At 48.9% G+C, this 25,879-nt stretch overlaps 7 protein-coding genes across 7 annotated transcripts; 4 read left to right on the forward strand and 3 right to left on the reverse strand.

Annotated features, from left to right (window-relative positions):
• Positions 1–2,083: 2,083 nt before the first annotated feature.
• Positions 2,084–3,140, forward strand: HOO65_080338 (ADP-ribosylation factor-like protein 8A; the record flags this gene model as incomplete). The annotated part of the gene is made up of 4 exons (XM_071004340.1): positions 2,084–2,133; positions 2,425–2,497; positions 2,615–2,634; positions 2,735–3,140. The coding sequence occupies 4 exons, from the start codon at positions 2,084–2,086 to the stop codon at positions 3,138–3,140; spliced, it is 549 nt and encodes a 182-aa protein (XP_070856568.1).
• An 806-nt stretch (positions 3,141–3,946) lies between these two features.
• HOO65_080339 (mutator-like element transposase) lies at positions 3,947–5,528 on the reverse strand (the record flags this gene model as incomplete). The annotated part of the gene is made up of 2 exons (XM_071004250.1): positions 3,947–3,995; positions 4,294–5,528. The coding sequence occupies 2 exons, from the start codon at positions 5,526–5,528 to the stop codon at positions 3,947–3,949; spliced, it is 1,284 nt and encodes a 427-aa protein (XP_070856569.1).
• A 642-nt stretch (positions 5,529–6,170) lies between these two features.
• On the forward strand, positions 6,171–7,561 carry HOO65_080340 (l-allo-threonine aldolase; the record flags this gene model as incomplete). Its single annotated transcript, XM_071004285.1, has 4 exons — positions 6,171–6,189; positions 6,261–6,310; positions 6,400–6,665; positions 6,742–7,561. 4 exons carry the CDS (start codon positions 6,171–6,173, stop codon positions 7,559–7,561), a joined length of 1,155 nt encoding a protein of 384 aa, XP_070856570.1.
• A 970-nt stretch (positions 7,562–8,531) lies between these two features.
• HOO65_080341 (Trehalase) lies at positions 8,532–10,521 on the forward strand (the record flags this gene model as incomplete). The annotated part of the gene is made up of 2 exons (XM_071004212.1): positions 8,532–8,707; positions 8,778–10,521. The coding sequence occupies 2 exons, from the start codon at positions 8,532–8,534 to the stop codon at positions 10,519–10,521; spliced, it is 1,920 nt and encodes a 639-aa protein (XP_070856571.1).
• Positions 10,522–10,950: 429 nt separating this feature from the next.
• Positions 10,951–16,413, reverse strand: HOO65_080342 (Nucleoporin NUP159; the record flags this gene model as incomplete). The annotated part of the gene is made up of 2 exons (XM_071004115.1): positions 10,951–16,293; positions 16,360–16,413. The coding sequence occupies 2 exons, from the start codon at positions 16,411–16,413 to the stop codon at positions 10,951–10,953; spliced, it is 5,397 nt and encodes a 1,798-aa protein (XP_070856572.1).
• A 1,017-nt stretch (positions 16,414–17,430) lies between these two features.
• HOO65_080343 (proteasome component PUP1) lies at positions 17,431–18,429 on the forward strand (the record flags this gene model as incomplete). The annotated part of the gene is made up of 2 exons (XM_071004349.1): positions 17,431–17,556; positions 17,635–18,429. The coding sequence occupies 2 exons, from the start codon at positions 17,431–17,433 to the stop codon at positions 18,427–18,429; spliced, it is 921 nt and encodes a 306-aa protein (XP_070856573.1).
• Positions 18,430–19,332: 903 nt separating this feature from the next.
• HOO65_080344 (cell cycle inhibitor Nif1) lies at positions 19,333–21,437 on the reverse strand (the record flags this gene model as incomplete). Its single annotated transcript, XM_071004201.1, has 2 exons — positions 19,333–19,571; positions 19,631–21,437. The coding sequence occupies 2 exons, from the start codon at positions 21,435–21,437 to the stop codon at positions 19,333–19,335; spliced, it is 2,046 nt and encodes a 681-aa protein (XP_070856574.1).
• Positions 21,438–25,879: the final 4,442 nt, after the last annotated feature.

Genomic DNA, 25,879 nt, shown 5'->3' on the forward strand with positions numbered 1-25,879 from the left:
TCCAAGAGCGTAACGAGCATATATGAGGCCGTCTTAAACGCAGTAGCAGCTCAGGCTTTGTGAGATTAGGAGATAAAAGCAAACGAGAATGTCCAAAACCAACAGCGGCTTGCAACAGATCGGTAATGTTTATCGCAATCGCTCTTATAAATTCTAAGCACAAGAAAAAAGCCAAAAAAAAAAATTTCCCAGACGTTCCACACGTGATAGTTATCGATAACGGCCGCTTAGCTTATCGGACCAATGAACTACTCACCGCCTTTGAGACCCTAGCTCGTAGATGCTATCGCTATCACCACTAACCCTACTGATCAAGACTAGTTGAACTACAACCATTCTAACAGCTTAGTTAAAGTGCTACGGGTTGGTTAATTTTTATGAAAATTGTTGACAGTGCTCTAGCGAAATTCTCTCTCTGCCTTCGTCCTTCATCGGCTGCTTCACTCCGATGTATGTGACTGGGCGGGGTCTAGGTGCTGCATGCAATTGACAAGACTTCTATGGCTACACAACTTCACAGCCATATGGGCAGGAAATCACATGGAACCAACGTGCTTCTATATGGCCAAGCGAGCGTCTGTCTCACACTGAAAAGCTTGCCGCATTTATCCAAGCCAAAGAAATAGAGCAGGGCGTTGCAGCGCGTCGACAAAACCTCATTTCCGCATTTATGGTCCGCACTGGAGCCGTTTTATTCTATACCAAACAACATCCTGCAAACCTGCCCGGAAACTTGGATAGTCCTGTATCTATAAAGGCGAACAGCAGCAAGTCACAAGTCAGACGAAAAGCCAGCTCGGTAGCGGCAATGTCCCTCGCCTGTATGCATAAAATCGAGTTACAACAGATGCTGAAGCTCAATCCCACTCTCAGCCCGCTCCTCCTCTGCACTGTAAGTCAGGCCGTTGCGTACTTTGGAGGGGAAGAGGCCAAAAGCTTAGGGAGGCTTGCATCTTTCTAGTCAGACGGGGCTGCAACTTTGCAGTAGCTGTTGTGCTGAGGCCATGGGATTTAAACAACATTGGCCGTTGAGGAGCCCAACTTATTAGATAGAATGACTAAGACTCAGGGCGGCTAGCTGCATACAAAAGGCATTGCCCTTTACGTCTGTGTATGTCGATGGAGATATAATAGATCTGTTTGACGGGTATGGAGAAGTTCAGTTACAGATTTGTCGTAGGCTGTTCAACATTGACTCTCAGCATCTTAGACCATCCAAGCACACAAAGATACAGACATTAGAGGTAACCCCCCAACTGCATTATCCATTTACTTTAAGACAGCTCCGCCGAGACATAAAGATAGATAGTATGAGGGGAGAAATGGGAAGGACAAGAAAAGAGGCGGGAGAAAAGCGGAGTGTAGTACGGTGTAGCCGCCAGAGATACTGTGATTGCCAATATATCGTCACTGTCACAAGCTTCCTCCTAGGGTGTGGGATTGCAGTGGCTGGATGCCTGGTTCGAGAAAGTTTCCACTGGCCATTTATATTGTGTTGGTCTTTGACGAGTTCCATATCACTCGCTGGCTTGCCAAGTCAAGATTAGTGGTGAAGGAAGCTTAGAGCCAAGCCTTATTAATTCGGGGTGGCCTGAGATTATAGCGGACTAAGCCCCGCTCAATGCATCAGCTTTTAGAGCCTTATAGCGCTGTTTTAGAGCACTATGCCCCTATAGCCATGTTTGAGCCCACTGGCTTCCAGGACACCATGCGCTACATGGCTACAGGGAAGCTCATGTATTTCTTTTCTTGCTTTTCAGGCCGCCATATCAGCCAGGCTTTCTTTTTTCTTTTTTCTTCTTCACAACTTGTTAGATTGCAGCACTCTCTCCTCCTCCTTCTCCTTTCTATCTCATATATATCCATCGCCACTGCTAGTCTTTGCCCAGCGATTTCTCCATCACACCCTCGATATTCCTTTACAGTCACCTGATTACACTCACATCACATGCCCACAACCTCTAGCCTCGCCTAAATAAAACCGCAGAGCAGTCCACTTCAGCTACAATACACAGCACTTAAAAGGCTTTATCTTGTAGCAGCAAGCCTAAAACTAGGCCTCTTACGTGCAACAACATCCACCATGACCAGTCTCTTCCGGCAAATGTACGAGTGGCTCATGCGAACCTTCTGGTGAGTGTTGCCTCCTGTCATCTGGGCGCCTCAGTCTGTTGTTTTATTCTGTCAGCTAGCCAGCATCATAAGCTCTGGTGACATCACCGACATTATCCCTTTGGTCGCCAAGTGACCTTGAGTAGTCTCCTGCGCTCTGAGCTGCAACTCGATGGTATCATGTGACATGCACTCATAGACACAGCAAACAGCAATAGGAGTAGCAATAGCAGCAGCAACTGTAACGGCAATGGAAACAACAGCAGCAATGACGGCAGCAACCACATCCAACTAACACTCATTGGCCAATAGGGCCACCGAAATGGACGTGACTCTCGTTGGTCTACAAAACGCGGGCAAGACTTCTCTTTTGCGTGTACTTGCGGTAAGGCGCCCTGTTAGCTTGATTTTGCGCTGATTTGTCTGCAATTTGCAGCCAATCTCTCCATTCTTGCCTGGCCCAAAACTTACACAATTGCTGACATGTGAAAATCATTTGTAGGGCGGAGAATTCACCATAGAGTAAGTTGGCCGTCTTGTTTTTTGGGTCAGATACAACAAACACGTGTTTCCCTTCAACTAACACCTGCACCCTCCATCTTCTCTTCTTCTCCACACACAGCACAATTCCAACGGTTGGTTTCAACCTCAAAAAACTCAAGCGAGGCCATGTCACACTCAAATGTTGGGACATCGGCGGCCAGCCTCGTTTCCGGGCCATGTGGGAGCGATATTGCCGAGACGTCAGTGCAATTGTCTACATTGTTGACATCGCCGACATGGAGCAAATGGAGCTCGCACGAAACGAGCTCCATGCATTAATGGAACAGCCGACGCTGACAGGCATCCCCCTCCTTGTTTTGGGAAACAAGTCGGATCTACCTGGCCGGATAACAGTGGACCAACTGATTGACGACATGCAGCTGAGCCGCATTAACAACCGTGAAGTCAGCTGCTATGGCATCAGCGTGAAGGAAGAGACAAATCTAAAGGCGGTTATTGAATGGCTATTGAAGTGGTCGCGGTGAGCGGTCCAGGAAAAGTGGGAAAGTGAAGAGGAAGTTGTATGGGGAGAGAAGAGGTAGATGTTTGCTTCTAGACGCTACATCCCTGGTAATACCTTCTGTTTAGTATGGGCACTCACTCACAATGACTTGCCGTACTCACTTGCTAGTTTTTTTTTTTTTCGCTTACATACCTAATATACCACGTCTAGAGAAATAGATCCTAGCAGGAGGAAAAAAAGAAAGGACATTTGAGGATTTGAGGGGGGTATCGAGCAAGCCTGTAGGCCTAGCTTTGTAGGCACCCTAGTAGCCTAGAGCTCTAGTGGCGCCGCCTACATGCGCGCCCCCAATTCTTTTATGCGCCCCCTCCCTTGTTGTTTTTTGCTTACCTAAGCAATTTTTTGGCTTACCTAAGTATGATTTTGCTATGACCAGCAAGCAGACTACAGATACAGCAGATGGAGGCAAACAATACAGTGAAATTTATTGATTCAATAGATCTGAATATCTAAGCGGGCATGTCCTCGAAGCCATTGTATGGCCAACCTGATAACACTTGCTACATTTAGGGGCTTTCCTTGTCCTAGGCTCAACATTCTCAAATCCAGACGGCTCACGCCTCGTACTTGAGGCTGGCTGAGTGGGTGTTCTGAAAGTCGGACACCTCCATGGCTCTAAAATAGGCTGCTGATAAAGTTGATTTCGGTTTAGATGCCAATGAGGATGAAAATATTTAAGGGAAAGATTCCGGTTTGTCTCCTGAAGTAGCTGAAGAGTGTGGACACAGGGTAGACCAAGAGAAGATGTGAATGATTGGGTACAAGCTTTCAGAGGCTTTCCAAGAAGTTGCCGCTGCTCTTGGACTTTGCGTAAAGCCTGATGCGAGACCCAGCCACGGACAGATTCAAATGGTGCCACAGGGATATCTAGAGGCACACGTAATTTCTGGGAGGTTTGCATTTTGTGAAGCTCTCTCATCTGACCCAAGATTGCGTTTTTAATGGCTTGCCAAGCATCGAAAAGATCAAATCTTGAAGTTCCCAAGTGTGATTTGATCAGCCAGTGAATTCCTTCAACCCTTGAGGTAGCGGTATTACCAAAATGGAAATACTTGTCCACCCATGCTTTTACAAGTCGTTCCTTGTGTGGGTTGAGCCAGTATGTCAAGACATACCCAACTTCTTGAAGGTGTTGTGAGGTGTACTGACGCCGAAAGTCTTCAACACGGGTCTTGTACGTCTCTTCGTCTGGCGATGCGATTATGGAGTGCCACCATCCATAAAACTCCTCCCATGCCTTGGTCTCCGGACTGTCGGGTGACTCATTGCGCTTAAGGCCAAAAGCTGGTTGGCAGTGTTGGAGAACTGCCTTATTGGCATGCCAAAGGCAAAGCAAGGCAGCAGCAGAAGGGAAATGAATTGGAACAGCATTCATAACTGCTTGACATCGATCTGTGAGAACAACAGAAGGAAGTTCTTGTTGGTATAGAGACTTCAGGTGTTGTAATGCCCATAGATAGTCATCCTCCGTCTCTCCTGAAAGGAATGCGAAGGCGATGCAAAACGATTTCTGGAAGGAATCGACTCCGATCATATCCAGGAGCGGCATAGAATACCGATTTGTCTTATATGTACAATCAAGTAACAAGACATCTGGGTTCTCTAGTAGATATGCTATAGAGCTAGGATGCGCAAAGAAAAGAGCTGTTAAATGGTTTTCCGAGTCAACCCGAACTTCGCACCTAAAGCCTTCTATCTTGAGCTGGTCGATGAGGGCTTGTACGCTGCTCTGCCCTTGGCGTAATTCTCGTCTCGCAGCTGCAATTTGATTGCCAATGTCTTTTGCAGTTGCAAGAGTATCTGAGGTATTATATAGATACGTCCTGATGCTTCGAGGGGCAACTCCAGCCGTTACTAGGCCCGAAACTGTAGATATGTCCTCTGTTTTGAGAGTGCGATGTATGGGATGTGCAGATGGGTCGTCGCTTGGCGGATGATTATGCTGGGCAAATTCGCTGCCTGGCCGGTAAGTTAGAGTCCAGCCACCGTCATCTGGAGATTCTTTGGCTAATACTGAAAACTTGCAGCTAGTTACTCGACTTGAAGTTCGGCGTTTTCGTATGGCTAAAGGGTTTGGCGGCTTTCTAGATCGATCGCAAGCAACAACAACTTTTGTCCGGCCATTTTTAGTCTTTTTAGACTTTCCAGTTGTGAATGCATAGCCTCGAGGTTTCGCCCAGGCATTCGCAGCAGCAAAGAGAGCTTCGCGAGACTCGTAAATCCCTTCAGGGGGAAGGATATCGTCTGGAAATTGACTGACTTGTAGTGCCTCTGCATTGTCTGCTACTTCATCTGCTGTGTTGTTTGCATTTACAGCATTTAAAGCGTGTGATAAAGCGTCTGTCTCCATCTCTATCTGGTTTATCTGGTGTATTTGATGTGGTGTATGTGGTGTATTTGGTTTCATGTATCTTCTGAATTTGCATCGCTGTTGAGGGGTCAAAATCATACTTAGGTAAGCCAAAAAATTGCTTAGGTAAGCAAAAAACAACAAGGGAGGGGGCGCATAAAAGAATTGGGGGCGCGCATGTAGGCGGCGCCAGCTCTAGTGTCCCCATTACTAAGCCTAACTAAGTACCTACGTACTTGGCATACTTAATATAACGTTACACAAAGAACAAATAATAGTCGGATATATTCTTGGTTCTATTGGTGGAATGATTTATAATAAAAGCAAACACAAGGAACCCAAGTCAACTTCGTCTCTTCACTAAAACTGCAGTTGCCCCCATTATTATCGAGATTTTGAGCTAGGGAAGGCACGTACATTTTGAATTTTGACAAGAGTACCTAAGGGACCCACCCCACCTTTAACTAAGGGAACCCCAATTCTTTTAAAGCAACCCGGCCTAAGCTTAACCGTATCTCGCTACGGCTCTTTCAAATCACTCATCTCCTAGCACCTTGCCGCTGTCATTCCAAGATTCCGCCTAGTTCCAATTAGCAAAACTTGGCTAATACCAAACACCATGTATTTCCGCTTGCTTCGACCATGTTACCGGGCACCTCAGGTACAGAGACGCCCGCGCATACAGCTATGTCCTTTCACTTTTCCAAATCGCTTAACTGCCAAGTCAATTAGCGGCGGCGCGTGGGTCAAGACCGGAAGTCCAGCCTGCTTTGACCTCCGGAGTAAGTGGCCATGTTCCGCGCACTAACTACACGCCAGCGCCTTGTGGGAACACCGCCATACAAGGCATACATCCTGCTAATACTCCTAGCTACTAGGCGATACCATGACCGCGCCAACCCATGCCATGCTAGAAGCGATCCAGAATTGCACTCTCCAAGATGATGTAATGCAGGAGGACGCCACTACAAATAACTTGGAACAACACTTAGCCGAGCTTACTGGCAAGGAGGCTGGCCTATTTACTTTGTCAGGCACTATGGGCAACCAGCTGGCCATGCGGGCTCTTCTGACCCAGCCCCCCTATGCCGTCCTGAGCGACAGCCGATCTCACATCGTGATGTACGAGGCAGGCAGGTACGTCAGTCGATTACCCCTCTCTCCGTCTCTCCCCGAACGGCCCGTTTTTCCGACTAACCGATGCCTGACACAGTGCGTCATCCCTTTCCGGTGCCATGATGGTCCGCGTTACGCCCTCCAATGGCATGCATCTTACTCTCGAAGACATTATCCCTCATGTGACACTGGGCGACGATATCCACACTTGTCCCACACGTGTAATTTCGCTTGAAAACACGCTCGATGGCCTTATCTTCCCCCCTTCCGAAATATATCGAATCGCTGCATATGCCTCAGAACATTCGATCAAGCTCCATTGCGATGGTGCACGGCTCTGGGAGGCTGTAGCTGCGGGTTCTGGAACGCTTCGCGAGCTATGCACGCCATTTGACACAGTGACTATGTGTTTCAGCAAAGGACTTGGCGCGCCTGCAGGCAGCATTCTAGTCGGCAGCGCATCAGTAATCAAACACGCACGCTGGACTCGGAAGGCTATTGGTGGCGGGGTGAGGCAGCCTGGCTTACTAACAGCAGCAGCCCGTGTGGCAGTCGATACGACGTTCGGCGTGGGACCGGGTGGGGAGGGGGGCAAGCTCAAGGCAGTCCACGAAGTTGCGCGGAAAGTGGAAAGTCTGTGGGCGGGTTTTGGCGGAAAGGTTACTTGTCCAGTGCATACGAATATGGTATGGTTGGATCTCGCGGCGGCTGGGTGCTCGGATGCACGATTTGTGGGGCTCATGGAAGCAGAGCAGTTGAAGGCATTTGGATCGCGTCTGGTAGTGCATCATCAGGTGGTGGAGATGGCAGACCAGGTCCTTGAAAAACTTGAGAGAGTTTTCAGGAAAGCCACCGATAGAAGTGAAGGTGACCCAGGCACAAGGAAGGGGCAGAAGAACATGTACAAGTTGCACTAGAGCACTTGTTGGAGAAGGATGAAGACAATGCGACCAGAGTGTGTCATTCAATGCATAGTTAATATTTTGTATGTATAGTAGCATTGCCCCAGAATAATATACAGCAGCCATTACCCCGCACCGGAAGATACATAGTGCCCTCCAGAGAAAACTAAGTGTAAAATTAGCCTTTGGTCGCCGTCCGCCGTACCCGCTACGTAACACAAGACAGGGCCTTCTTTTTACCCGCCGACGGGATTTTTATGGAGGCCGTTATCGCGATTGCTCGGGCAGGCAGGAGAAAATCAGGTGTTCGCCACAATTCAATCAGGCAGCTCGGCTACAAGTGAAGCCACAATCTCTCTTCTAGAACCACAAGGCAGCACAATTGGGACTGCTCAATGGCCAGAGCTTCACGGTCGGGAGAAGTTGAGGTAAAGCCCGAATGCAACTACCACTAGAAACTTGGATGTTTTCTGGTCTTGGCAGTTGCATTTTTCTCAGAGCAATGCATATTAATGTACATATACACCTCTTTTCTCATTTTGAGTACTCCTGCATGTACCTTGTGCATTACCGGTAGGAACAGGCATGATCTACGCTTTATGGAAAAAAAAAAAGAAAAGGGAGAAAAGGAAACTGGCAAAAATTTTGCCTAGGGTAATTGCCTGGTTTTTTTTTGTTGGAAGGGCGATTGGCAGCACAAACATCACGATGGTCAGTGTGAAGTGATTCACATTAGTATAAATACAATGGCAAGAGATCCATTCCGTGGTACTCTTCTACCAAGTGAGTGCCGCCTTCTCTCATAATCTTTATCCGGCATCAATTTTCTATCATTTCAGCATTTGGCTGAGGTCTCAGTCTATCTGCTTCCGTCGCCTTCTACCTTAGCCGTCTCCTTTTGTTTACGGAGCTCTTCTGCTCCTAGCTCTTTGCTTTGCCCTTATTCCTTTTGTCCTCTTAGCCCTAGGAACATCTTATCCTTACTATGCATGTTCTAAGAGTTAGTCTGGCCCTCGCGGCTACTGCTTCGCGCGCATATGCGTTGTTCGAGGATGGAACTGTGGTGGCTCCGTGTGATTCCTCTCTCTACTGCTACGGCGACATGCTGAAGCAGATCCAACTTGCGCGCCCCTTTGACGACTCCAAGACCTTCGTTGACATGTAAGATTACCCGTCCAGCCCATGTCCAATACCGCATAGCTAACCCTTACCCCTTGTTCCCGACACCTAGGCCGGCCCTCAAGCCATTCAGCGAAATTCAGGACGCCTTTAATCAGCTTCCCAAGCCTCTTTCTAACAACGCCTTGCTACATAGTTTCCTTCAGGAAAACTTTGGCTCGGCTGGTGGTGAGCTCGAGGCCCTCGACAAAAGCACGCTCAAGACCGATGCCATCTTTCTCGAGAGGATCGAGGACCCTGTCCTGCGCGAATTCACGCAAAAAGTCATTGACATCTGGCCCGACTTAACCCGCCAGTACGTTGGCAACACCAACTGCGATGACTGTCCCAACAGCTTCATCCCCGTTAAAAAGCCATTCGTCATTGCCGGCGGTCGCTTCCGCGAGCCTTACTACTGGGACACCCTCTGGATCATCGAGGGCCTTTTGCGCACTGGAGGCACGTACGTGGAACTGGCCCGCAATGCCATTGAAAACTTTATGGATCTAGTTGAAGAGTACGGTTTTGTGCCCAACGGAGCCCGTATCTACTATCTAAACCGCTCTCAGCCGCCTCTTTTGGCCCTAATGGTCAAAACATATGTCGAGCACACAGATGACCGCGAATTCATGAAGAAGGCCCTCCCCCTGCTGGAAAAGGAATACAACTACTGGATGGACCAACGCTCAGTGTCTATCAAGATAGATGACGAAGACTTTGTTTTCAATCGATACAACGTCAAAAATACTCAGCCTCGCCCCGAGTCATACTATGAAGACTATGTTACTGCCAACAACGCTTCATACTACTCGGAGAGTGGCACTGTTTACCCCGGGACCCCGCTCGATTATCAAAAGATTGCTGATCTGTACTCCAACCTTGCCTCGGGTGCGGAGTCAGGCTGGGACTACTCATCGAGATGGTTGGCCAACCCTTCTGATGCTATTGAGGACAAGTACTTCCCTCTGCGCAGTCTGAACACCGGAAACATTATTCCTGTTGACCTCAACAGCATCATGTATGGTATTGAGAGTACAATGGCCGACTTCATGCTGAAGATCCGCAACGACACCGGGTTTCGCACCTGGCATCAGCGCTCCGTCGATAGATCTAGAGGAATGCACAAGCTCCTCTGGAACGAGGACATATACAGCTACTTTGACTACAACATGACTTCAAACAGCCAAGTGGTTTATGTTCCCGTTAATACGGATGGTTCCGACAAGTACGAGGATGGAGTCAATGGGGCTCCCAAAGGTATGAAGGTTCTGCGTTCCGTCTCGTCCTACTATCCTTTCTGGATGGACGCTGCTCCCACTAATATACGCTGGAACTCCCATGCTGTCAAGAAGGCATTCCTCCCCGTCATGTACCAGTACGGCACAAGCTCCGGCGGTATCCCAGCTACCAACGTCCATTCAGGCCAACAATGGGATTCCCCTAACGTCTGGCCCCCGCACATGCATATTCTCATCTCTGCTTTGAGAGGTGTGCCCAGAATGGGCGGATGGATAGATTCCAGCCGAGAGGAGCTACAGAAACTCTCTTTGAAATTGGCCCAACGCTACGTAGACAGCGTCTTCTGCACCTGGCGCGCTACTGGTGGAAGCACATCGGACATGCCCAAATTATCTGGCCTTCCTGATAATTCCAACGGTATCATGTTTGAGAAGTACTCGTCCCAAAGTATTAACAGCGCTGGTAGTGGTGGCGAGTATGCCGTAGTCGAGGGCTTTGGCTGGACAAACGGTGTGCTTCTGTACATTATGGATGAGTTTGGAAACGAAATTCAGCGTCCCAAGTGCAATGACGAATAGGCAGCCAAGAAGAGTAAGAAGCGTGCCGTCGAGCTGAACAACTTTGATGCCGAATGGGTGAAGCGATTTGTGGACTAAACGGCTGGAAGTAGTCGAGAGAAAAGAGCGTATTCCTGGCACGCAGGGATCACTAGGTAGAAATGGCGAATTCCTTCCCCCCCTCATGAGTTAGTTGTATAGATGGATGGCAGACAAGCATACAATATTTAGAAAAGCCCCATAGACTGATTCACTTTCTTTCGCATTACATAAATACACACTCTCTCCTGTCAAGCTTCCTCCTGTACATGAAGGCCAGATGGAAAAAAGAAAAAAAAAAAAAAGGGAAAAAAAAGTATAAAGAAAAAAACGACTTCTGCGACAATACCAACAGCAAACAACTTCTCTACTGCATTCCTCCAAGTGCCACTAATAAACCAACTAGCCCGTCTATTCCACCGTCTCCATTTCCCATACCGTCACGCCTTTCTCCTGCACTTGGGCTTTCAATTTGCCCAACACCGCCTTCTTCCGAGCCCTCTTGCTCATCAGCTGCACCTTCTCCTCCTTGCTGAAGCCGCTCAGTTTTCTACGCACCGGCGATGCCATAGCCACCGGCGTCAGCGCTAAATCGCGAACAGGCGTCATCGAAACCGATGCACGGAACGGTCCGTTGGAATTAGCCAGGAGTGACGAGTAGCCCGCACGCGGAGTCGCAGGCGAGAAGAGCATGGTGGAAGCACTGCCGGCCATGCTACGATCAGGAGAGAATAATGACGCGCGCTTGCTATAACGTTGCGGCGTTCGTGGCGTGCTAGGCCCAGCATTAGCTGCAAGAACTAGGTCGCGGCTAGGTGTGACCGATGCCGAGGCCGAGACCGAGGCGAGACGCAGCTGGCGCATCTGTGTCTCTAGCACATCAACATCACCACTACGCTTCTCAGCCATCGTCGTCATCTTTCCAATGGTGCGCATGACGGCCTCAACAGTAGGGACTTGCGCGGAAGCTCCCTTGCCTTTGCCTGAAGCCTGGCTAGTAGTTGCAATACGTGTCTTAAGCAGAGTTAAGGCCTCCTCAACCTCGGCAAGCTTTTGGGTAAACTTGGCAAATTCGCGGCGCAGTTCATTCTGTTGGGCAGCCTGCTCGGGGCTCAATGGAAGATTCTGGTACATTTCGGCCTGGTTGGGGTCAAGACGTGCCAGGATAACTTGGAGATCTTGTTGCTTTGAGCGTAGACGAGACATGCTGCGCATCAAATCACTGCACACAGTCTTCTTTTGTTCAGGATTGGACACCCGTGCCTGTTCCAGATCATTGGCCAAGTCAATCTCAACAATGTCAGTCAAGTCCATGAGATTACATAGTACCCAGTCGTCAGGGATTTCCAAGTCCTCCTTCTGGCGTTGCACGCCGTTAGTTTGGCTGTGGCCAAGCACAAACTGCATCACAGAGCGAGCATTGAGGCCAATGGTGTCCACCATCGAGTTGATATCACGGTAGACGGCCTCAACTTGCGCAGGAATACTATCGTGAGCAGGTGGTGCAACATCAGTGTGAGCCATGAGTTGATCAATTTCAAGAGTAGGCTGTAGCTCAGAAGCAAGAAGCTTTTGTACTTCATCGTCTTCATCGTCAACCAGTGGTTGGGCCTCATCGGCATCTTTCTTGGCTTTAGCCTTGCGCTGCTGCGACAAGAACGAGTTTTCCTCAATTTGACTGTCCTTGCTGCCCAGAATTGAAGAGCCAAAAGCCTTGCTAGTAGTGCCACGGCCTGCTATGTTGGAAGGCAGACCTGGGGCGCTAACCGAGCGTGTGCCCTCAGCTCGCATCATACGAGGGGGGACAGCAGTGCGCATGGGACTAGGCGATCTGGGGCTTGTTTGTGTGGGAGGAGGGAATATGGCCGACGGCTTGCTCAGGCTTTCGCTAAACAGCGACGTCTTGTCAGATGTTGAGGGTTTCGACACCAGAGTGAAAGGCCCATTAAGACCACTAAATGAGCTGTGCGTACGGCCGGATGACGAAGGGCTGATTTCCTTAGACACATGGACCACGCTTCCATCAAACTCTAGATCAGACTCTAAATCGTTGCCGTCATGGGGGCCAGAAACTTCCTCGTCGTCACTTTCCTGTTCCTCAGACTCGTCCTCGCTTTCCGGTGGAGGAGGCTTACGGAAGTTAGACTTCTTACCAATCCCACCTACTCTGCCAGTAGGCTTCTTAGTTAGGAGTCGAGGATCTGGAGGCAAGGGGGCATCTTCAAGCACAGATGTTGATTTTTCAGTAGACTTAGCAGTAGATTTTGGCAGTGACGGCTTCAGGAAGGTTGAGTCGTCATCAGAAACGCCCTTCTTGGACGCCGAGCTAGAAGAAGAGTCGCCAGCAGTGTATGACTTTTTACTAGTACTCTCAGGGGGGACAGGAGCAGATGTAGAGGACATAAAGCTGAAACGAGATGGAGCCGGTGTAGTTGTAGGTGTAGTAGAAGCAGCAAAGGGGTTCTTTGCCAAAGTCGTAGACGTTGACCTACCGGCAGGAGTGCTGCTTTCGCCTGTCTGTCCAAAGATCTTAGACTTGGTGGGAGGAGTAGTTGCCTTTCCAAAGAACATAGTTGTCTTGGCAGGGGTCGTTGAATCAAAAATGCTGCTAGCACCCTTCTGAGAAGACCCCGAAGCCTTGAAGGAGGAAAGCGTGGGCTTGAAACTCTTTTCTTTAGAGGCCGGCGTAGTTGATTCTTCGCTGTTAGAGTCTTCCTCATCAAATGGCTCTTCTTCAGATTCTCCATCATCATGGTGCTCTTCCTCCTGGTCCTCTTCCTCAAATTCTTCCTCCCCATTTTCATCCGAGTCTGAGGAATCCTTCTTCCGAGCCTCGTCATCTGCCTTTCCATCATCCCCAAGGGTGGTAGGGGATCCGAAAATATTCTTACTCTTGTCTATGCTCTTCGCAAATACATTTGTAGCAGGCTGTGCAGGAGGAGTGCTAGATGAAGGTGTTCCGAAGATACTAGTTCTAGTAGCACCCGGAATAGGAATTTTGGACGGTTGGCCGAAGACCGAGCCAGACTTCATGGGCGTCGTCGACTCTTGCGAGGGGCTAGGGTTCCCAAAGATGCTCTTGGTTTGGCTAGGCGTTGAAGATGGCTGACCAAATCCACGTGACGGCTGTCCAAAAATAGACGCAGGAGCAGTGGGTGTCGAAGGCTCCTGAGCGGATTCGGGGTCTCCAAAAATGGACTTTTTGTGGTTAGGTGTCGCAGATGGCTGGCCAAAGCCGCTAGAGGGCTGACCAAAGATGGATTTACCTGTAGTAGCAGGTGTCGTTGACTCCTGTGCAGGCTTAGGAGTTCCAAAGATGCTCTTCGTCTGACTAGGGGTAGTTGATGTCTGACCAAACCCGCTAGAAGATTGGCCAAAGATCGGCTTTGTGGCGGTTGCAGGTGTTGTAGACTCCTGTGCTGTCCTTGGGGTAGCATTTGGGGTTGAGGAGCTTCCAAAGACAGACTGGGATATTGCAGACGGTTCAGCCTTGGGGGGAGTCTGGGTGTTGACAGAAGATGGCTGGCCAAATATCGGCTGAGATGGTATCTTGGTGCTACCAAACGACCCGCTAGCAGTACCAAAGTGACCCTTGACTTCCGGTGTGGTAATTGCTGCAGCTGCGCTGAAAATACTCTTGGAAGGGGTTTTTGCAGGCGTGGTCTCAGCTGCATCCATGTCTTGATCCTTGGACTGCGAGTTTGAAGTGTCCAATGCAGCGCCAAACCCAGTGCTGAAAAGGGAACCGCTTTGCGATTGCTTAGTATCAGGGGTTGCATCCTCATCATCATCAGTCTTTTGAGGCTGGAAAGAGCTCTGTAGCTTAAAAGGCTGGTTGCTTCCAAAGCCAGAAGACCCAGTGGATTTGAATGCAGTATCAGTGTTCGAGGTTGAGGTAAAGGGCGATGGAGCTGTACCAGAGGTCTTTCCAAAGATACTTTCACCAGAAGAACCACCAGCACCACCAAAGCTAGAGAAGCCACCACCAGTACTAGCAAAACTAGAGAACCCTCCGCTCTTAGCAGAAGAGCCTAATGGACTCGAGGTAGAGGCAGAAGGGGCGCCAAACGCAGACTTGGTTCCTCCATACGAAGCAAAGCCACTCTGCCCAAATGCCGGTGCGGAAGAGGCAGTATTGCTGCTAGATCCCCATTGCAGCGGCTTCGCACTAATGACCGACTGCCCGGCGCCCATAGAACTCGGTTGGCCAAAGGCAGGAGAGGCAGAGGGCGCAGGTGTATTTCCAAAGCCACTAGTACCAAATTTAGAAGCCGTAGAAGGCGATGCGGAAGCAGTATCAGAGGCACCCCAGGGAGAAGCTTTAGATCCAAGTGCTGAAGCATTTCCAAAAGCCGAAGTAGTTGAAGCATTCCCAAATGCAGACGGGGCCCCAAAGGCCGAAGGCGTTGATGAGAGAGCGGCAGGTGCGGCTAATGCAGGAGGTGCAGGGGTGGCAGGAGTGGCAGGAGTAGCTGGTTGCAGAGAAGCTGGCTCCTCCAGGTCTGGAAGAAGTGCCGCCATATTAGGGTAAGTAGTGCCCTCTTTGATAGATTCGTTGTAAATAAGCCACCAGCCGACGAGCACACCCTCATTTGTCAGAACCCAGACTGCAGGGACAGGGCCTGGAGACTCGTCTATTTCCTCAGAGGGGATGGGCTTATACACAGTATCTCTAGCCGAAAGATCCAATGCCATACCAATGGGTATACTGTTGTTGCAGTTTGCGTCCATTGGCAAGCCTGCGCGCCTTGTATCGTCCAGCATTTCAGTCATGGTGAATACGCCAGTTATGGAGTCGCTTTCAAAATCAGTGGAAAGTGGTGTCTTGGACCGAGTCAAGAGACCAATGTCTGGGGACTCAGTGGACGAGACCACCAGCACGTTTTGGAGATTAGGAGGGAAGTCCTTGAGCCTCAGGATACTGTGATGCGGCGCCTTTTCAGAACCAAAGGGGTCTACTGGGTCAGGAAGTTTTCTAAAGCTATAACTAGACGGCGGCTGTCTAGTAATAACGTAGTATGTCGACGTAGGTGGGTTCTCGTTTATGGTCATGTATATGGCGACAAACAGGTGGTTTTCAAGCCATTGAATAGACGAGACATGGACGCCATGGAAGCCATCAGGGCAAGGAATCTCTGCCTTTATATCGCCGTCGGGTGTCATTTGTTGGACTGTTCCGTTTACTTTTCCAGCAACAAGCTGCTTTCCTTTTGTACTCCAAGCTACACAGCTGACTTCCGAGACCAGAGCGCTGCTGATGGACCGTGACTTGAGATTGAGCATGTGAAGGGCGCCATTTTCAGTGACCACGGCGCACAACTCTGCCTTCTCGGTAGCGACATTGGGACAAAGAATCCGGACCGCAACATCACTGATGCTCAGCTCAAAGGCCGAACTCTGACCACCACCAAGGAGACTTGCCGTCTCATACACAGCCACGCTACTGCTATTCTGCGATGCCACCAGTAAATATTGCTCGTCGGAGGTAAAGGCAAGGTGTGATATGGGCGCGGAAACTGGTATTTTAACCAAAGGCTCAACCGGGCGGGCCTCAGAGTCGTCGTTGCTGGGAGATTCAAATGCCTTTCGGACGGTATCTGTACGGACAATAATAATCGCATCAGGGCCGGCACCAGCGACCAGGCACTTTCGAGGAGCAATAGTAAGAAGCGATGCAGTACTAGAGGGCAGGTCGAACCAGGCGCTGGTCAGTTGTACTTTTGCGTCGCCGGCAAGCGACTTGAAGCCAAGAAGCTGTGATAGAAGCAAATGTCAATATAAGATACCATGTTTTCTAAAAAGCAGTTGAAGTTTTCTTACTTCAGTCTGAATGATCTCGAGCTCATCGCCCATAGCGACAGTGCTTGAGGCCATTGTCAGCACCAAGTACCGTCTTGTCTAATGTGTGGCGTATAATACGATGCCTGAGCTACCAAGGCTTGTCACCGATGGACAGTCTAGATGAAAAAAATAGAAAAAAAATAGAAAGAACAGAATATCACGCCTATTAAAAAATGGATGATCGATGCTGGATGATGTGGTCGCTCTAATACTTTCTCTAGTCTCAGCAACCTCACAAATTGAAGCCGAGAAAAAACAAGCTTCTTAGACTGAGAAAATCCAACTAGAAAAAAAAGTTGTCAATGGATTCTAGGCGCGTTGACGCGTTTCTGGGGGCAAACAGCAAGCAATAACAGGCTTTAAAACAAGTACGGCGAGAGGAAAAGTAAAGGGAAATCAAAAGAAAAAATGAAGCAAAAAGGCAGAGGAAAGAATCACAGCCGAAAAGCGGCGATTTTCAGCGGCTCACTATCGTTGCTGTGAAAATTTGAGCTTATAACAAGCTGAGCAAGGCTGTCTTAAAAATGTAAAAAAACCCACTGGTGCTAGGCTCTTGCAGAGCTTCTTGTGCCTTTTCAGCCTTGCTACTGCTGAGCTTCATAAACTATCACAGCTCCCTTGGCTGCTTTGTTATGACACATTAGGGTTATTCTAACCCAAAGTTTTGGCCAATGGGACGAGTAGCACTGGGTCTCGTAGCTTGCCCTCTCTAACTGTGGTCTGCCTGTTTTGGGGAGGCAGCGTTTAGCCTCGTCATCAAGGTAGGAGGAAGCTACAAGTTATCCACGATTTAGAAGCATCTGCCTTTAAGCTTCTGTTCACAATCACGACACAATTCCCTTCTTCACGACGATACGACAGCTGCGTTTTCTCTTCATTTGCTGTTAATAGTTTCTTGTCTCTCTCTTTCCCCTCTCCCTTCTATCAGCTTAATACATGCCATTATCGACAACTAGCTGATAAGCTTCCACTTTGCACAATCCTTACTCAGACCTTTGATCCCCTCCGCTGCTAGAATACGGCCTGCCTGCTAGAAATTCACGATTCGCCATGCCTGGTTTTGATTTCTCCAACTACAACCGCAACGTTGCTTTGCATGCGCGTGGCGTACCTCTGCCCAAGGCTACTAGTACCGGTACAACTATTGTGGGCTGCATCTACAATGGCGGTGTTGTTGTAGGTTCCCCAAACTGAAACCGAGCTGGGTGCTGAGTTGAAATACGGGGATCCCATCTTTCCATTCTCTTGCCTCAGTCTGATGCCAGACCGACGGCCCAAGCAAACTCCACCATCCACCATGAATCACAAGCTAACTATTTGTCCCCCCTCAAACCGCAGATCGCAGCTGATACCAGAGCTACCAGTGGTCCTATAGTAGCAGACAAGAACTGCGAGAAACTGCATTACATAACTCCCCAGATTTGGTGTGCCGGAGCCGGAACTGCCGCCGACACAGAGTTCACAACCGCCATTGTTTCGTCGAATCTGGAGCTGCACGCACAGTCGACCGGTCGCAAGCCGCGCGTGGTGACATGCATGACCATGCTGAAGCAGCATCTGTTCCAATACCAAGGCCACATTGGCGCATATCTTGTAATTGGTGGTGTCGATCCCACTGGCACCCATCTGTTCACTGTGCACGCCCACGGCAGCACTGACAAGCTGCCTTATGTGACCATGGGCTCTGGATCTCTGGCCGCCATGTCGGTGTTTGAGAGCCAGTGGAAGCCCGATCTGAACGAGGAGGAGGCCGTCAAACTGGTCTCGGATGCCATTCTTGCTGGTATCTTCAACGATCTGGGATCTGGCTCCAATGTCGATGTTGCAATTATCACCAAGGACAAGACCACACTGAAGCGCGGCTACATCAAACCCAATGAGCGTACGCCGAAGCTCAACAACTACAAGTTCCAGCGCGGCACTACTGCTGTGCTCAACGAGAAGATCATCAAGAAGAGAGATCTCAGCAAATTCATTGATATCACGGATGTTCTAGAGATTGGAAAGAGCAAGCCCGAAGAAGCCGAGAAGATGGAAGTTGATGGTTAGACAAGAAAGACAGCCTTTTTTAACTTGAAATTAACGTATGCTACTTTGCATTTGGGCAAGACGAATGGAATGAGGCGAGATTTCCTTAACTGTACTCAGGTTTGTCACAATGGGAATAAAAATTATGCCGACGACATCACTTGTGAATCAGCAATACAATGAAGCTACCGTAGGAGATTTAATCTATTTAACAAAAATATAAGACGAGAAGAAAACGATAGCGCCTTCAATCAGCCGCACCTAGTAAATTGGCTGGGCTGAGACAGAGCAAGGTCTATATCTTGCTGCAAAACGGGGAAATAGAACACGAAAGGAATGATACACCAAAAAAATGTAGCATCCAGCGAACCTTTATGAAGAAGTAAGAAGAAAAAATGGCAGGGTTGGAAAACACACCATTAAGATGGGACGAAGATATAAATGAAGTGAAAATGAAAATGAAAAAAAAAAGCCACAACAAAGCAGCGACGGGCTCGTTATCAACACGCTAAATGCAACGCAAGCGAATCCTCGTAAGAAAGCAAAAGGTAAATGCAAGATATGCCAAAGAGCAAAACAAAAAGCGAGAGCTGGTGATGAGGAAAGAAAAAGGAACAAGAGCAAAAGAAATCTGTCCAAGAGGCTTCTAAGGGCGAACGGATAATAGCAAAAATATGGGAGAAAAAAGAGAGAAGAAAAAAGGGATGGGTATCGTGCAGAACAAGAAAGAAAAAAGATGCCAACAAAACGTGCATGTTGTCTGGATGAAGAGCCTCATGCAAACAAGTGCAAATGAGCCAGACAGCATCAGACACACAAAAATACCGCCAACCAGATACAATGAAACCAAAAAAACCCCAACGAGATTAGAACAGAAAAGCTAAGACCTGTACCCATCTCAACCACACACTCTAGCCAACCAACTCAGGACGAGCTCTTATGGCTAAAAAGGTGGCGATGGCTACGAGACTTGCCTTTCTTCTTCTTCGACTCGTCGTCTGAATCGTACTTGGCCTTGTGGATCCAGCTGTTGCCAACCATGTTCATACCCTTGGCTTCTGCCATGCGATAGAACTTGGCACTCTTCTTCAAGTCCTTTTTGCAGCCCATGCCCTGTGCGTAACAGAAACCTGCTTCAGCTAGTGCGTCAACGTCGCCCCATGCTATAAGAAACAATGTTAGTTGGCTGAAAATAAAGAAATAAGAAAATGTGTCAACTTACTACCGGCAATCTCAAAGCACTTGAGTGCAAGCTTTTTGTCCTGCTCAATGCCCCAACCGTTCATGTGGCTGACGCCCAGCTCGTAGATGCTAAGCGCAAACTGTGCTTTGCGAGTCTTGTTCTCAAGAGTGTTGACCTTTTTACCCTCTTTAGCATGTTCCTCATCTTCCGCAATCTCTTCCTGTGCTAGTTCAGCAGCGCGTCGAAGCCACTCAACACCCTCTTTCTGATTAGGGCGCATGCCCCAGCCATGACGACAGGCAAGTGCGTAAAGAAGCATGGCAGTAGGATTGTTCTGCTTGGCGGCAATGCGCAAATGGTAAGTAGACTCATTGAGAGACCCATTCTCATGGCACTCAATACCCTTATCAAGGTGTTCTTCAGCACTCATTTCAGCAGCAGTGGGTGGAGAAGAGTTGTGGGGACGGATAGTACTGGCAGTATCACTTGGGACAGAAGACATGGCTGTCCGAAGCTTTGCGCTCTCGGTCATAGGCGAAGCGAGGTTTTTCCGGGGGCTGTCTTCCTCCGAGCTAGGCAGGGTGAGATTGGATTGGGTGACGCGACTAGCAGAACTCGAGGGTCGAGTAGGAGGCGAGGGAGGAGCCCCCGAAACTGCCGACTTGACCGACTTGGGAGAGCCACCAAACTCAGATACAGAGGTTGCATCAAGAGGAACAGACCGTTGGATCGTCTTGCCTCTAGGGAGTGTGTAAGTGGAGTATATGTAAGTGGAGCCAGGAGAGCGGTTTTCCTCGAAGCTTTCAAAAGCTTCACTGTTCATGCTCACAGGTGTGTGGGCAATTTCATCGGGATTCATAAAGGCAGGCTGGCTATCAGAAGACGTTTGCCTTGTAGGCAAGGGAAGGTCTAACGAGGGAGTCCCAGCACGGCTAATGGGGCGAGAGAAGTTGAACGAAGGGCGTCGTAACTCCGAAGTTGTAGAAGGTGTTACTGAAGGGGAGCGTGGGCCTAAAGCAGGTCCATAGCCTCCTCCATGGACACTACTGCTACTGGACATTTTTCGGGAGCCAGGCGATCGGCTGTAAAAGCTGGCTGCTTGATCGTCGTCGGCGGGAGGACCAGACAATATACTGGAAGATCTCCGTGGGTAAATGGCTCGAGGGGGGGCCAAACCAGTCGTTTCAGTTGAGGCCTCGTTCTTTGGGGGCGATCTAGAAGGTGATGGTGAAATTGGAGCAAGATGACTATCATGTGAAGGTGAGCGTTTTGCAGAGGGTGTTGAGAGCTTGTCGTCTCTAGAGTCAATCATCTCCGGAGACGCTTCTCTTCTTGCACCAAAGTTTACGGAGCCGTTATTACTCAGAGTGGAGGCACGGCCGCGCATCATCTCAGAGAACTGGGGGACAGGGGCTTCTTGGTCAATGGGAGGCATGTGGCTCATTCTAGGATGCATAGATCTAGGACGCATCTCAGGAAGTGGCTCTTCGATCTCCGTTCGTACGCCAAGGCCTGAAGCGGGCTCATTGAGAGCGGGCGAGTCGCCATTCTCGGAAAGAGAGTCTTGAGACATGGTGCGAAAGTATTCTGAACGGCTTTGTACGACAAGCGGGCTTTCACTTGTGAGGGGCGGTAAACGACTCATCCGTCGGCCTTCTTTGTTGGACTCTTCGAGTTTTTTGGCAAGGAGGCGACTTTGCAAAGCGAAGGCATCGAGGGGAGAGAGCTCAGGAGGCGCTTCCCCAGCAACATGAAGACGAGGTGACCGCATAGAGGGCTTGATAGAACGCTGGGAGCTTGAAGATATGGACCTCAGTTCGAGGAAAGGCGGCCGTGGAGGGTCCATTTTGGTGATGCCTGTGAGTAACAAGTACGGGTTGAGTTGACACAAGGCGAAATATGGCGTGGCGGTGCGGTGCGGTGCGGTTCGTTTGAGTCTGTATGGCACAAAGACCTGGCTGACTCTAGGGAGGGAGGGCGGAAAAGCAGACGAAGGGATGGTTGGTTGGTTAAATGGGAATAGACAAGGGACAAGAGAGAGACAGTGAGGCAGAAACACAAGATCAGCAAGTGAAACTGTTGGTTGAGACTGGGCTCTAAAGGCTTCAAGAGCGCACCGGAATGGAAAGAATCGACGAGAAGGCAAAAAATCAGTCGCAAGGGCAAAGAATATTGGTTGGCTAGACAATCAACAGGGTACTTTGACTGGCTAGCAGATATATGTGAGTACGGCGTAGAAAGGAAGAAGTAAAACACCTGAACTTCTTTTTAGGACATACGGCGGTGACGGAGTGGAATAGTGCCAATGCCGGTGATAATAAATTGGTAGTGTAGCGAGCGGCTAGATCGGATAAATGAGGCAGGCAGTGTAGCAGCACTGTCAGAATCGGGCTTTAGGTGTCGGTGGTAACAGCGACTGAAATTTGTGCGTTGCAGTAGTGGGTTTAGAAGTGGTATTTTTGTCTGCTGGCCTATAAATGCTGGGCCAAGTTTACGGCGCAGGAGGTGAACGCTAACGCAATGAAGTGAAGGTAGTAAATTGCACTGAGCGTGAGAATATGAATTTTGGGCTGTGAAAACACAGATGAGAAGAGAAAACAGTGGAAGAGGGCAGAATCTGGACAAAAAAAAAAGGAAAGAAGGAAAGAAGGGAAAAGCCAATGGTCAGGCGTCAAAGCTGCCAAATCGGTCGACGTGATGAGGGGGATACTGCAAGATAGGCAAGAACAAGGAAAGCCCAAAGAAAGGCTGATGTAGAGCTTGACGTGTGTGGCTATGGGCGATTTAATATGAATTTTGGGGGAGAAAAATAAGAGGAAAAATCAAAATACTTTTTGCAGCGAAAAAAAGAAAAAAAGAGAAAAAATACCAGGTCAAAGAAGGAAAGGAAAAAAGAAGAGGAAATAAGGTATTGTGGGCAGGGGGTCAAAGGTAAAATAGAGGTAAAATAAAAGGAAAAGAGAGAAAAGAAAAGGAAAGAGAGAAGTAAAGGAAATGGCAAGGGAGACAAGGATAACAACGCACACGACAGCACAGGCGGCCCAATTTTGACTTTCAGAAGAAGTTGCTCTTGGGCTGGCCGTTTGGAGTTTCGTTTGTGGTAGTAGCGAAGGAAATAAGTAGCTGCTGTTTTGGATCGGACAAAGAAGAAAGGAACAGGAAAACACGGAGGGAGGGGGAAAAGACTAAAAACCAGCGAATATATACGAAAACAAATGTAGTCCTGGACTCGCCCAAACAGAGGAGAAGAAACGTAGGAGCAGAAAGAAAAGCAAGGAACAGTTTCTCTGCTAATGTGTGATACGAGATGGGAGGGAAAATAAGGAACACAAGAAGGAGAAAAGGAAAAGAGGAAGGAGGCAAGCAATCCAAACCAACCCAGACAACAACTGCAACTGCAACTGCAACTGCAACGGCACTAAATCACTTTGGCTAGTTGCGTACGTATGTGCGTACCTGTACCTGTATCTGTACCTGTACTTGCCTGTTTGCATTTTGTCCTATGTATCTAATGTGCACTTGCATGCATATGTATGGAGATGCAGGTCAGGACGCTCCCCTACCATACATACTACTTGTGTTTGTAGGTGCTTAGATGCCTAGATTCAGACGTATGTGCACACACATGTGCATGGAAATTAGAGACGGACAAAGTCTTGCTCTCTCCACCTGATGAGGTAATGATGGAAAGATGCGGCAAGCCAATCAAAGTTACAGCAAGGACGAAAATTGGTGGATTGGAGAGACGAGTTGGAGATGGGAAATTATGTGTTCATTTTTCTTCTGCTTCCCTCTCCAGTGAACTGCAGAAGAAAGAAGAACAGGTAGCAGCAGGGAAAGGAGAAAACTATGTCTGGGGGGGGGCCTGGCATTGTTGCGGTCAGAAAGCTTTGGCCAATCATGGCCCAAGAGCTCTGTTCTTTCCTCGTTCGGAATACCATAGGCTCATAGGCCCAAGTCAAGCGACATCGATATCAACGTCGTGGAACCAGATAATATGACAGACTTGCAGCAGCTTGTTTGCTGGACTCCGGGTACTGCTGCAAGACGCAGCCAAAGAGATCAGCGTGGAGGGAGGGAGGGAGAGCAAGAGAAGGAGAAACAGAAACAGAAACAGACAAATAAGCAGAGCCTGTATTCCCATCAGGGGTTGAAGTGGTTTTTTTTTTTTTTCAGGAACCACGCCCCGCCTGGTCCTTTTCTTGTTGGGTATGCCCATCCCATCCCCATCCCATTCTGTCCATCAACAAATGTACCTTTATACGGAGATTTGGTAACAAGGGTACATGCAGCCATTCACCATAATTTTTTAGGTCAAAACAGAAGCATGGCACAAAAAGAAGAGAAGATAGAGAGAGAAGAAGAGAGCCCAGTCCGTCCATGCCGGGCAGGCTCCTTCTGCTGGGCGGCGATGAGGGCGGCAGCAACGCCCAACAGCGGTGCTACACATGCCACTAAAGGCACGAGGAGGCCGTCCATTAGCTGCATCTATTTATAAAGACATGTGTCCCGATCGAAAGACCATACTTGCTACCAGGAGCTCTGGTTTAGCGAAGCAGGAAAGCGAAGAAGGGCAGCCAGGCAGAAGTAAGTCAGGCAGAAGCCCCTAGCCCCGACTAGTTAGCGGAGAGGACGATGGATGGGGGTGTTGTTTTGAGCCAGTAACCATTAAAATAGGCCCACAATTATCTGACCCCTTCTACCATGTGCTTCTTACTTCAGTCCAGGGGGGGAGCCCCCATAAAAAATAGAAAAGCGAACAACTCTAAGCTAGCATTGTGCGCCGTATTCGTAGATGGTGTGCAAGAGATGGAATGGGATTATGGCCCCTTTCGGCTGTATTAATCATGCACGATAAAATACAATAAATTACACACCAAGGTCGCCGCTTTTCTTGTTCCTGACCAAGCACCAATTCTCAGTCTCGCCTAACTCCTAGTCCTCTAGCCCTGGCCACTATTTTTTTTTTAGCTTGGGGTTAGGAAACTAAACAAGAACAAGGCTAACAAGCTAGCAACCCTAGCAGAATTCTAGTGCCCACTTGAGAATTGCTCGTCAGGAGAACGAGAGAACGAGGTTGTTCCCGTGATCACAGCCTTGCCGAGGGGGGCAACAGACAGGCAACAGACTCTTCTCATCACCCCATCACCCCGCGTCAATGATACCGCCCAGACCTCCGCTCGATCTTCCTCTCCTGTCTTCTTCTCTTCTTCCAGATGGTGGCCGTCCTTTATTTCCCGAAATTTAATGATAATGTCAGCGCACTTTCACCCCGCCAACAACGTTCTATCGCGGCCCGCCAGAAAAATGAAAGAAAAAACAGAGGCATTTTCGAAAACAAAAGAACAAGAACAACATTTCGCCCCCAAGACGAGCTTCAGCCAAAGCTCAGGCCTCTTGTGTTTTCCCTTTTTCGTACCCTAAATCCCCTGCAACCAGTCACGCTTGGGCAGTCCAGCAGGCCCCAAGGTGGTGAAGGCCAGATAAAATAAAATGAATTGCTACAGAAGCTTTCCTACGGTGGGTGTAGGGGACTTGCGCTCCAACGCTCGTCCCCTCTTCCAGCGTTTGCGCCCTTCAGCAAACTGTCAACCTTCTTAAACTTGCCCAAGCTTAGTACTTTGTTTCCAGCATATGCTGTTGTAGCTGTAGCAACAAACCCGACGGGCCTAGGCCTTGGGCAAAACGAAGAAAGGCTGTCCCCTTCTTTGGCTTAGGCCTGGAATCTAGATTCTCAAAAGACACAAAAGCTTTATTCCTCCACGCCGTTCTCGGTACCAATATTGGGGCGAAGTCTGGCCCGAGGACCAGCCAGCTTGGGGCTTTGTCCTTTTTCTTCTTATCCTTCTTCTTCTTCTTCTTCTAACCCAAAAAGAAATAAGGACTTGGGGCGGCCCTCCTGTCAATCTCGGCTCCCATGCCCGTACCCGTACGCACATCAGCTGTCCATCTGCAAGCCAGCAAGCAGCATCTCCAACGGCAAAGCGCACAAAACAGCACCGTCTGTGTGCATGTAAATCTCAATTTAAATCAGAAGCGAGTAAATAATGCTTACCATACACACCATTCCTGGTGGAAGTGAAGCTAGTGATGCGCTCCAACTCTCAACACGTTGTTTTGTCGCTGACAATAAGCTTTTGCTGGCTTGCCTGTCCTTTCTTCTGTTTACCAAATACCACCCTACTTGAACTTCATGGCCTGGCTTTTGTGAGCGTCTCTTTGTTGTCCCCTTTTTTCATATGGAGGCTAATCTCTTTCCCCTTGTCGGCAAGACGTAAGAACAGGAAG

Source organism: Ceratocystis lukuohia (genome assembly GCF_044167205.1).
Source record: "Ceratocystis lukuohia strain C4212 chromosome Unknown Supercontig8_pilon, whole genome shotgun sequence".
NCBI classification, from domain to species: Eukaryota; Fungi; Ascomycota; class Sordariomycetes; order Microascales; family Ceratocystidaceae; genus Ceratocystis; species Ceratocystis lukuohia.